This window comes from Gigantopelta aegis, chromosome 2 (assembly GCF_016097555.1).
Source record: "Gigantopelta aegis isolate Gae_Host chromosome 2, Gae_host_genome, whole genome shotgun sequence".
NCBI classification, from domain to species: Eukaryota; Metazoa; Mollusca; class Gastropoda; order Neomphalida; family Peltospiridae; genus Gigantopelta; species Gigantopelta aegis.
Window position 1 is genome coordinate 43257202 of NC_054700.1, and position 13301 is coordinate 43270502.

At 39.0% G+C, this 13301-nt stretch overlaps 1 protein-coding gene across 2 annotated transcripts in view; it reads right to left on the reverse strand.

Moving 5' to 3' along the window:
- Positions 1-386: 386 nt before the first annotated feature.
- The window catches only part of LOC121385968 (myotubularin-related protein 10-A-like), a 45986-nt gene continuing 33071 nt past the window's right edge, over positions 387-13301 (reverse strand). For both annotated transcript variants that reach the window (XM_041516773.1, XM_041516765.1), the window contains exons 13-14: positions 12881-13053; positions 387-8510 (exon numbers count right to left, since the gene is read on the reverse strand). In XM_041516773.1, coding sequence (XP_041372707.1) covers positions 7689-8510; positions 12881-13053 — 995 coding nt within the window. In that variant the 3' untranslated portion in view covers positions 387-7688. The remainder of the gene's footprint in view (positions 8511-12880; positions 13054-13301) is intronic.

Consider the following 13301-nt stretch of genomic DNA (forward strand, 5'->3'; position numbering starts at 1 on the left):
TAAGTCATCAGAAGAAACCTGCTACATTTTTTCTAATGCAGCAAATGATCTTTTATATGCATTTTCCCACAGACAGGAAAGCACATACCATAGCCTTTGTCCAGTTGTGGTGCACTGGTTGGAACAAGAAAAAATGGAGGTGGTTCGATCCTGCGATGCAAACACCTAAAGCACTCAACTGACTGAACTAAATCCCGCCCCCTGAAGTGGTTCAATTCTACAATGCAAGCATTATGAGGATCTTGGCAGTTTAGGAGATCCAGTTTTACTCTTTTTTAGATCTCTGCCACAATCACAGATCTGTCATTGCCACCCAACTTAGTCCATTTAAAGACTCCAATTAGTTAATAATGTAAAAGTTGAAACGTACAACACAAAAACTGATAATGGATTAACATTTTATATAAGTCTTTTTGATCAAATTGACAAGCTTTCTTCTTTGTTAATATAAATGTACACATACATAAAATATTCACAAGGTCATAGGTATGTATATACAGTCTAACCTGTTGCCTCTTAACAGACCTCACTAAGCTATTACGCTGGCTCACCATCACACACACACACACACACACACGTGCAAACCATAACATGCACACACCGAGACTAGTTCAAGGACAGTAACCTTTAGCTCCCCTAACGCCAATATTTCATTTCAACTTATTTTATATCCCATTAATGTTCAAGCACACTGTCCTGAGCACACACCTCAGCTATCTGGGCTGTCTGTCCAGGACAGGGCGTTAGTTGAAAAACAAATGAATACTGCAAAATTATCGTCTTGCCTACCATAAACTTATTCGATATCACTTGTAGTTGCTCTTGGTTCATGTCAACACATTTTGTTTTACTGGATTTAATTAATTTTATAAAAGACAACATTTTTAAATGTAAATTCATTATTTAATTCTTAATTTATTTATTTTTAATTTTATATATTTCTTTTTATGTGCATGGAGATAACATTCATAAGTACAACTATACTTGTAGTTTGTGAGAATTGGGCCTAAAAGTGAAAAGTTAACACTAACCTAAACAAAATGTTTTTAAATTAAAAAATTAATTTTTTTTTGTAAATATGCATCGAGAGGAATATTATATAGGTGTGGCTATAAACCAAGTTTTATTGGTCTAGGACTTACAGTTTGTGAGAAATGGAGCTAAACGCAAACACTTTATATTGGACTCAAAAAGCAAAAAATGCTGCCCTGCCCTCCATATCTGAACTTTTGTCAAGTCAAGACAATTAAATGACAGCTCAACATATATTGCAAAAATCCTTTTAAAAAATAGCAAAATACGTAAAAAATAACCAATTGCTTCTGTTTCACCTGTGAATTTAAAATGAAAGAGAAAAAAACAAGAAAGAGGAAGCTCAATAAAGGTAAATTTTAATAGTTCATGAGAAGAATAACAAAGTAGCCTCTTAAGAAAGGTAGCTGCTTAATTGAGGTGGGTTATTTCAACAGGTTTGACTACAAATCTCAAAGAACTAAAACATGGATTTATCTGGACTTGTACACCATCCATAAATAAAAACATAGGACACAACTGTTCATACAAACCATGATCAGAGCATAGGGTTCATTCATCTTCGCAAGGTACCATTTTATAGTATGCTGCATTTTGTACGTACGAAATTCAGTATGCTATACGGAATGGTACCTTGACTTGTGAAAGTGGATCTCATTTAGAACCTACAGGTATGTAGGCCTCTATTGTGGTCAAAGGTCATCCACAATTATCAAAATTCTCAGAACTGTACAAAGAATACTTTTCTCCACTCCTTCCCTCCTAAATTAAAAAGGTGTACACAAAAAAGTTGATTTTGTATGCGTTACTTTTATCAATATTTGTTTCATTTTAAACTATGCTGGAAATATTCCCCACTCCTCTCTAACATAGAGTTATTTTTTTATTATCCACATAGTTCAAAATATACAGGGAAATATAACAAATACGACATACATGTATCAGACCAACAAATGACGTAATTCTGGGAAGCTTCCCCAATCTTAGCACTGTGTAATTGCTTACCAAAATTACATCATTTCATCATCTCCTTCAAGTTACATTTTGACACGGTTCTTGTTATTCATAAAAAATAATATTACGGATAGTAAAGAAATTATTAAATTTGTGTGTGTATTGCACCGATTTTACGAAACTCATGTCAGGATTAATATATTGCCTGAGCGAGAATGTAACACTCATTTTGTAAAATCAGTATGACACACAAGCTCCTTTAATAATCTCAATGTATACTTGTAAAAATGTTGGTAAGTAGATGACGCTAAGGATTGTCCAGGACATTACTTCAAAGGGTTGGGAAACTATCCAAATAAAATAATGTTCTTTGCATTTAATAAAAAAACACTTGAACTAACAAGTGTTGAAAACAAAAGAAATCAAGGAGACACATAACAGAAGTTAAGACAGATTTGCCAAATAAAATATACATTTAGCACATACAAATAGCTGTTTTTATTACCATCCCAGGAGAAATACATGTATTATAGGGTAATATTTTTGGTATTCTACAGCTGAACTCGACAGCAATTCACTTCTAATCTATTCATTTATCACATACAAATAACTTTTTATTACCAACCAAGAAATATTACAGGGTAATGTTTTTTTGTAATCAAAACAAATTGCATACATTCTTTTCTCAGAGACAAAGGTTTCATATAACGGCTCATGTAATTGGTCAAAAGATTGGGATCAAACTGGGTCATTGTTAATTCACCATAGTGATAGTACAATCACTTCACACTACAATTTATTCAATTTTTCTAGGATTTGCAAAAAGTACCATGATTACAGATTAGTAATAAATAAAATACATGTAAAATGACATTCCAGAATAAATAAAATATTACACAATATCCAGTTTAATACGATGTTTATAAACTTGTACATTAAAAATGATATTACACAAACTTGTCTGAATTCAAAAATGTTTATATATAATTACTAACAGAAAAAACCCATACAGAAGAATAATTTTCACAAAAATTATTTATCTTCTGGAGAATCTGTTTAAAAGTAAGCATCACTGTCAACAAGGGGAAATAACTTGTGACCTATTTTCAATTAAAATTATTTATAAAATTGTCACTCAAAAAGTCGTCATTATTTATAAAATTGTCATCTCTATAAACAAAAGCTGCATCACAGTAAAACAAATTATCAGTAAACTCTGCTGACTTGTTAAAAAGTAATTGTCATCTAATGGTCAAATTACAGTCATTTTTAATCCGAAATGAAGTATAACATATTTGTGTTGTGTAAAATAGAAGTAAACCTCGAAGAAGGCACTAAAATGTATTAAACAAGCATTGTAAGAGTACCGCTAAAGCAATATATAATTATGTCCCCTACCAAACACATTTTCATATCTCCTAAGTTAGGGCCATAACTCTGTGAAAAATGGGCAAATCCCCACGAAAGTCAAACTTGATCTGTACATGATAAAGATCTACATAAAATGTTCCGCTCAATATCCTGAAGCACTATGGAGATAAAAAAAAGAAGTCCTGAAAATTATATGTAGGACAGACAGACACATGGATGGACAGACAGACCGATGGAGATAAAATCTCGAGTCCCTTCCTATTAGAACAGTAGGCAACCCCTGCAATTAACTGCCCACGACAATCGGCAATGCCGTGGCGAATGATGTGGGGGTTTTAGTTCTCCACAGCACTTTTTTGCCTTAGACTATACAGGACTTTTTTTTTCAATGGCATGTTTTTTGCCGAGGACATTTTCTTAATTGCAGGGGTTGGGTAGGGGATTAATAAAAACCATGTTCCCAAGAAACCCCCAGCTGACCAAGATGTTACATCCTTGCCACTATAACAAATTCATTGTATTCATCAGTTAAACGCTGCACTTGTGGGGTACTACAAAGTTCAGGGAAAGGGTGTGCATCCCCGCCCTAGATCTGCACCTACAATATACTCTTGAAATTGTTAGTAGACTGTGCATATGTCTTAGGAATTTCCACCAATATGAAGCACCCATCGGTCTTAATTAAAATTTAGAAAAAAATGACTTAGTAACCATTTAAGAAAAAAAAAATATATATATTGATTTGTGGTGAAAACCATATATCCTTTTCAAAAGTATGGTGTTTTGAAAATTAAAAATATAAATTATGAAAAATATTTATGAAAGTGTAAAAAAAAAAAAACCAACCCCTATAATTGCTTCTGAAATTGGGTCAAAAATAAAATATAAAGTTTTTGTCAGGCCCTAGCTACCTTGCTCTCTCTAGCTACAGCCCAGGCCTTATTTAATGAAATTGTCTTACTGGATTTTGTCCAATCCCTGTTCATATTAAATCTGCCAACTTACCTGTAAGTCAGCTTAGCTAAAATGGATTTCAGCTTTACAAATACTTTTAGGTAAAAAAAAATTCCACAACTATACTTTCATAGGTGGCAATATTATCATCACTTAAACTGAATGGTTAGTCATGAATGTATCTTATGTTAGGTGATTTATAACAAAATATTTCAACTTTTTAATGTTAGCATTATAATTTTCTTATATTACGTTTTGTATCATACACCATTTGAAAAGTAAATGATATATCAAAGTGAAAATTCTACCATCAATAGAAAACATAATGTATCTGTTTTGTGTAGCATACAGTTTCCACTATTCAACTTCAAAACATGGGACGTTTAGTATCTGTCACCCAAACTATAGATACATGTGTACAACATATATGTCTCTATTTATATAAATCTACATAAATAAATGTTCATAAATTTATGCATGTTTAGTTACGAAACACCTTAATGTTAATTTTGATTTCATAATTCAAATACTCTGTAAATTTATTTTAAAATATATAATTTCTAAATTATCACAAAAGTGTTCAGATTCTATATAAAAATTTACAGCGCATAACAAAAAATATATTTTGAAATATATCTATGGCTTCACAATAATAGTGTTTATGTACAAGACTATTATAAACATTATGCATAACCATATAGTCTATAAATATCACCAATTATGCCAATAAAAATACAGTTCAGTAATGGAACAAAGTAACTCATACACTGACATACATAAGAAATGCAAATTAATTTGCAGGCAAATATCTAGAATATGTAACTATTCATCTTAAGTGTCTCTTTGAAACAAATCCTGATAAGTATGGAAACCCATTAATTGGTTATAATTATCAATTAACATTAATTTACCGTGGATGTTTACAATAAATTGCTGCAATGCAATAAAGTAAGAGTATCAAAAGATGCCAGCAACTTTAATAAATACTAGTAATAAATGATATTTACATCAATATTCATTTTGAAGTCCATAGATAATAAATGATATTTTCAGCACCATTTATTTTGCACTGCATACCAATGGACATATTTTCAGCACAATTTTGCTTTTCTGTGATGGGCAGAGGGGAGTTGGGGTGGCTGGGTAAAGTGTTGCCAATACCAGCAGCTCTGTAATAAACATATACGGCAGTTTATTTAATTACACGACGGTTTATTTAGTTCCAAGACTATTATTCTACAGTAATACCTATCTATTGCAGTTTATTTAGTTACAAGACTAATTATTCTAAACTGTAATAAATATCTACCACAATTTTTGTTCCAAGACTATTTATTCTAAACTAATATTATCTAAGGCAGTTTATTTAATTACAAGACTATTTATTCTAAACTATAATAAATATCTACCACAATTTTTGTTCCAAAACTATTTATTCTACATTAATATTTATCTAAGGGAATTTATTTAATTACATTTCTATATATTTTAAACTGTAATATTTACAACACTGTTTACTTTGAACCAGGTATTACAACTAACAGTAAACCTGGAATGTCATGTTACAGATTAATGAGACGAAATGTAATATAACTGTAAAATGTTACAGTTTAAGAGGAAGTGTAATATAACTTTAATGTAATGTTATAGCTTAGAGAGGTACTATAACTGTAAATTAAGGTAATTATACAACTTAAGAGAAGAACTGTAATACAACTGTAGTATAATATAATGTTCAAGCTTAAGTGAGGAGGTGTTAAGTAGAAAGAAACAGCTGTTTTGCCAATACTAAATACTCAACATCACTGTAATATTTCAAAAATCAGGGCACACACTAAAACGAATTTTGTTTTAGACAATTTTTAGATACTGGCCAATTTGGCAATGAAGAGGATGAGCCCAGAAAATTGTCCTTTTAAAATTTAGATTTTAATAAATGTCATTGTGTTCTACATTGAGTAAACAGTGACTGTGGTTATAATTTCTGTTGCACTGTAAGAAATGACGTATGTAAAGTTTTTCATTTATCCTAGAACTTACACATAACATCCATGTCATAAACCCATTTGATATTTACCATTATTATCCTAGTTAATATTTTATTTTTTGTTGTCAATGAGTAATGTTTTTACAAGCCAACAAGACCTGTATACCTGAGTATAACATTTTAATAAGATTTAGTTAACGTGACTGACATCAAACTACATTATGTTCTAACTGCGATATTACTGATGGAGGAGACTTTAAAACTGTGATTTACAAAATATTTACAAAATATTAAATTAAAATATTATTATAGAAGTGTAAAAGGATAAATAGATTTCGCTACTGGTGTTTTTTAATATGTGAAATATTAGACTTATCTAGTTAATCAGTATTTGTCTCGGCAGAGCCTCGGACAAAAATACCAATTAACATATCTTTTGATATTTTTTCATATTAAAAACACTCGTATAACATCCTTTGGACTCAATCTTGTCTTACTTTCAAGATGCTGTTTTGTCTAAACAAAGTCTGGTTTTAGGATAAAATATTATTTCTGTAGATGAGACGAGTATTGCTCTGATATGCATAGTAAAAACCCTCCATAGCTTCTTCTTGAAATGTTAACAAATGTTTAACAACACACCATGGGTTGTTCTTAAGGGGTGTTGCAGAATTGGACACATTTGGGTGGCGGTGGCTGGGAGGGGGGAGGGGGAGGAAGAGAGGAGGCACCATAATTGTATGCCTGGTGGGTCTTTTTGTAATATTTTCTCTATGCATACTTGGTTTAAATAAAGTTGGGGTTTTTTGGTGGCGAGTACCCGGTATACCCCCCAAAAAAGCCTCCCATTGAATAAATTTAAAACAGCCCTTAGAAAACTTCGAGACTCAAGACTTCCGCAGTGTCAAGACTTTAACTACCGTACATGTTATTTGTATGGGCTAGACTATTACAGACTGTAGTCCACACTTTGAAGTTCTATAAGCAAAGGCCTGGACTAACAACCTTATTAGTTAGCAATTCGGAGACGACGGACAGAAATGGCATTAGTACAAATGCATTAGTATACCATAATGACACTACTGGTCAACATCTTCACAATTTCCTACACAGTATGTATGTTTGATAGTTAATTCACATACTGGTATATTATTAGTATCTTAAAATGGTTAATATGGCAGGTGGAGGTATCAACAATGGAGTAGAAATTCAATAACAACAACACAACAAAATTAATTTCTGAATATATCCATGATAAGATGATGAATAAATATTTTAAAACTTGCTATTTGGGTCACAAATCCGGATCTGGCTGAACTTCAAATTTTAAAAAAAGAAAAAAAGTTTAAAACATCACATAAAAAATACTAAATAATTAAAATGCACCAAATTAGTCATCGTCGTAACTGTACTCATTCGTGATTGTACTGTTTTCTAGATAACAAGTCAAAGGCGTCACCAAGATCGCTTGGTGATTCTTCGTCGTAGCGCCGGAGGAGAATGGAAACGACGAGGTCAGAAATCGGTTTTCATACACTGACATGTTTTGCTGCTCGCCGAAGCTGAAGATCAGATCGCTCTTGGGCCGCTCCATCCTCCTGCGCACTGTGTCCATCTGCAAAACCTTGAGTCTGTGCTGCAGGTGAATGACCTCCTCGGCCAGGAGACACTGCTGGAGGTACTGGGACGGGTTCCCGCCTCCAACGATCTGCGCGGGCACGTTCCAGCGGAGGTAACACTGCGTCCACAACTTGATTATTAGAATGGAGTCCTGCGGCACAAGAACCGTGTCCGTTTCCGGGAAGAGCTGGTCGTCTTCGTCGTTATACATCTCTGACAGCTTCATCTTGTAGAGGTCGTTGCGAAGAATCTCCCCGGACTTTCGCAGGAAGTTTCTGGCCATTCTCACGATGTTTGCGATGTCGTACTGGCCTTTCATGACATACAGCGGGTTGTTGAACAGGGTCAGGTCGACGTCGTTGAACTGGATCTTCCAGTCCCAGACGCTGGGCAGAGTGATGCGGATCATGCGCCGGCCCTCCATCATGAACTTGCATCTCTGGTGGCAGTTGTTGAAGAGGAATGTTTCAAACAGGCCCAGGTGCACGCTGTCCCACAGAGTGGTCAGGTACGTCTCGGTGAACGCAAAGGATGATGGGAACTGCTGCAGAAGCTGCCAGATGCAGTCCAAGAAAAACAAGAACACAGGAGCCTGAAAAAAAAGAGGGAAATTACAGAACGGTATTTAATTATATTTACTCCAGACAACTCTATTAGCTATAAGTATTTAATGTTTATTTTGTGCTGGGGTCTAGTTAAACATGGATTACCATCCTCGTTGGCACAGTGGTTAAGCCATCGGACTACAGGCTGGTAGGTACAGGGTTCACAGCCTAGTACTGGCTCCAACCCAGAGCAAGTTCTCAGTGGGTAGGTGTAAGGCCACTACACCCGCTACTCTCTCACTAACCATTGGCTCCAACCCAGAGCAAGTTCTCAGTGGGTAGGTGTAAGGCCACTACACCCTCTACTCTCTCACTAACCATTGGCTCCAACCCAGAGCAAGTTCTCAGTGGGTAGGTGTAAGGCCACTACACCCTCTACTCTCTCACTAACCATTGGCTCCAACCCAGAGCAAGTTCTCAGTGGGTAGGTGTAAGGCCACTACACCCGCTACTCTCTCACTAACCATTGGCTCCAACCCAGAGCAAGTTCTCAGTGGGTAGGTGTAAGGCCACTACACCCTCTACTCTCTCACTAACCATTGGCTCCAACCCAGAGCAAGTTCTCAGTGGGTAGGTGTAAGGCCACTACACCCTCTACTCTCTCACTAACCATTGGCTCCAACCCAGAGCAAGTTCTCAGTGGGTAGGTGTAAGGCCACTACACCCTCTACTCTCTCACTAACCATTGGCTCCAACCCAGAGCAAGTTCTCAGTGGGTAGGTGTAAGGCCACTACACCCTCTACTCTCTCACTAACCATTGGCTCCAACCCAGAGCAAGTTCTCAGTGGGTAGGTGTAAGGCCACTACACCCGCTACTCTCTCACTAACCATTGGCTCCAACCCAGAGCAAGTTCTCAGTGGGTAGGTGTAAGGCCACTACACCCTCTACTCTCTCACTAACCATTGGCTCCAACCCAGAGCAAGTTCTCAGTGGGTAGGTGTAAGGCCACTACACCCTCTACTCTCTCACTAACCATTGGCTCCAACCCAGAGCAAGTTCTCAGTGGGTAGGTGTAAGGCCACTACACCCTCTACTCTCTCACTAACCATTGGCTCCAACCCAGAGCAAGTTCTCAGTGGGTAGGTGTAAGGCCACTACACCCGCTACTCTCTCACTAACCATTGGCTCCAACCCAGAGCAAGTTCTCAGTGGGTAGGTGTAAGGCCACTACACCCGCTACTCTCTCACTAACCACTCTCTCACTGGCTCCAACCCAGAGCAAGTTCTCAGTGGGTAGGTGTAAGGCCACTACACCCGCTACTCTCTCACTAACCATTGGCTCCAACCCAGAGCAAGTTCTCAGTGGGTAGGTGTAAGGCCACTACACCCTCTACTCTCTCACTAACCATTGGCTCCAACCCAGAGCAAGTTCTCAGTGGGTAGGTGTAAGGCCACTACACCCTCTACTCTCTCACTAACCATTGGCTCCAACCCAGAGCAAGTTCTCAGTGGGTAGGTGTAAGGCCACTACACCCGCTACTCTCTCACTAACCATTGGCTCCAACCCAGAGCAAGTTCTCAGTGGGTAGGTGTAAGGCCACTACACCCGCTACTCTCTCACTAACCATTGGCTCCAACCCAGAGCAAGTTCTCAGTGGGTAGGTGTAAGGCCACTACACCCTCTACTCTCTCACTAACCATTGGCTCCAACCCAGAGCAAGTTCTCAGTGGGTAGGTGTAAGGCCACTACACCCTCTACTCTCTCACTAACCATGGCTCCAACCCAGAGCAAGTTCTCAGTGGGTAGGTGTAAGGCCACTACACCCTCTACTCTCTCACTAACCATTGGCTCCAACCCAGAGCAAGTTCTCAGTGGGTAGGTGTAAGGCCACTACACCCGCTACTCTCTCACTAACCATTGGCTCCAACCCAGAGCAAGTTCTCAGTGGGTAGGTGTAAGGCCACTACACCCGCTACTCTCTCACTAACCATTGGCTCCAACCCAGAGCAAGTTCTCAGTGGGTAGGTGTAAGGCCACTACACCCGCTACTCTCTCACTAACCATTGGCTCCAACCCAGAGCAAGTTCTCAGTGGGTAGGTGTAAGGCCACTACACCCTCTACTCTCTCACTAACCATTGGCTCCAACCCAGAGCAAGTTCTCAGTGGGTAGGTGTAAGGCCACTACACCCTCTACTCTCTCACTAACCATTGGCTCCAACCCAGAGCAAGTTCTCAGTGGGTAGGTGTAAGGCCACTACACCCTCTACTCTCTCACTAACCATTGGCTCCAACCCAGAGCAAGTTCTCAGTGGGTAGGTGTAAGGCCACTACACCCTCTACTCTCTCACTAACCATTGGCTCCAACCCAGAGCAAGTTCTCAGTGGGTAGGTGTAAGGCCACTACACCCTCTACTCTCTCACTAACCATTGGCTCCAACCCAGAGCAAGTTCTCAGTGGGTAGGTGTAAGGCCACTACACCCTCTACTCTCTCACTAACCATTGGCTCCAACCCAGAGCAAGTTCTCAGTGGGTAGGTGTAAGGCCACTACACCCTGGCTACTCTCTCACTAACCATTGGCTCCAACCCAGAGCAAGTTCTCAGTGGGTAGGTGTAAGGCCACTACACTACTCTCTCACTAACCATTGGCTACTCTCTCACTAACTCTCTCACTAACCATTGGCTCCAACCCAGAGCAAGTTCTCAGTGGGTAGGTGTAAGGCCACTACACCCTACACCCGCTACTCTCTCACTAACCACTGGCTCCAACCCAGAGCAAGTTCTCAGTGGGTAGGTGTAAGGCCACTACACCCTCTACTCTCTCACTAACCATTGGCTCCAACCCAGAGCAAGTTCTCAGTGGGTAGGTGTAAGGCCACTACACCCTCTACTCTCTCACTAACCATTGGCTCCAACCCAGAGCAAGTTCTCAGTGGGTAGGTGTAAGGCCACTACACCCTCTACTCTCTCACTAACCATTGGCTCCAACCCAGAGCAAGTTCTCAGTGGGTAGGTGTAAGGCCACTACACCCGCTACTCTCTCACTAACCATTGGCTCCAACCCAGAGCAAGTTCTCAGTGGGTAGGTGTAAGGCCACTACACCCGCTACTCTCTCACTAACCATTGGCTCCAACCCAGAGCAAGTTCTCAGTGGGTAGGTGTAAGGCCACTACACCCGCTACTCTCTCACTAACCATTGGCTCCAACCCAGAGCAAGTTCTCAGTGGGTAGGTGTAAGGCCACTACACCCGCTACTCTCTCACTAACCATTGGCTCCAACCCAGAGCAAGTTCTCAGTGGGTAGGTGTAAGGCCACTACACCCGCTACTCTCTCACTAACCATTGGCTCCAACCCAGAGCAAGTTCTCAGTGGGTAGGTGTAAGGCCACTACACCCTCTACTCTCTCACTAACCATTGGCTCCAACCCAGAGCAAGTTCTCAGTGGGTAGGTGTAAGGCCACTACACCCGCTACTCTCTCACTAACCATTGGCTCCAACCCAGAGCAAGTTCTCAGTGGGTAGGTGTAAGGCCACTACACCCTCTACTCTCTCACTAACCATTGGCTCCAACCCAGAGCAAGTTCTCAGTGGGTAGGTGTAAGGCCACTACACCCTCTACTCTCTCACTAACCATTGGCTCCAACCCAGAGCAAGTTCTCAGTGGGTAGGTGTAAGGCCACTACACCCTCTACTCTCTCACTAACCATTGGCTCCAACCCAGAGCAAGTTCTCAGTGGGTAGGTGTAAGGCCACTACACCCGCTACTCTCTCACTAACCATTGGCTCCAACCCAGAGCAAGTTCTCAATGGGTAGGTGTAAGGCCACTACACCCTCTACTCTCTCACTAACCATTAACCAGAACAACGTGCTTGAACCTTCATTGGATATAAGCACAAAAATAAGTTGAAATGAAATAAACTATGGACCCGACCCGACCCAACCCGACCTCTATTGTTTATTTTACATGTTAAAGATTCAAAACAAATAAAAATAAATAGAAATTAAAAAAACAAAACTTGGTGTATGCTCAGTCATTAATAAAAGGGTCAGACCATTACATCCAAAATCAGTGTTTGTCAGATAACTTTGCAAAATATTACTTGTTTTTAAAAAATATGCTGTTAGTGGAAGTTTTCTAAAATCAGATTTTGAAAATCTAAGTGCGGTTTGTTCTACAGTCAATATTTCACATGGATTTTTAAAAATGCTCTAATAAGATTGGCAAGTGACAAACATGGCCAAGAGAGTGTACATGTATTTCATTCTATATGAGATAGACACAAAAGTTTACATACCTTTATGAACATAATTGTTTTAAATTATAGCTCTTTATTAAAGTATGTGGGGTGGTGGTGTGGGGTGGTGCTGGGGTTGGAAAGTAGAGTGGGATGATGCTATATTGTATGTTCACCTGTTCCCCCTCACAATCCTGGCTAAGACCAAGTCTGGTGTGGAACGGATGACCCATCACAACCCACTCTCGCTGAACGAGACTTTCAAACCCTGCCTGCGTCCGACAGTGAGGGTCAAGACACAGCTGGACTAGACTGGACACAACACAGCACATATCACAACCTGATTCTTCTGAAAAACACAACATAGCACATATCACAAACTGATTCTTCTGAAGTAAAACACAACATAGCACATATCACAACCTGATTCTTCTGAAATAAAATACAACACAGCACATATCACAACCTGATTCTTCAAGTAAAACACAACACAACACATATCACAACCTGATTCTTCTGAATAAAACACAACACAGCACATATCACAATCTGATTCTTATGAAAAACACAACACAACACAAATCACAATCTGATTCT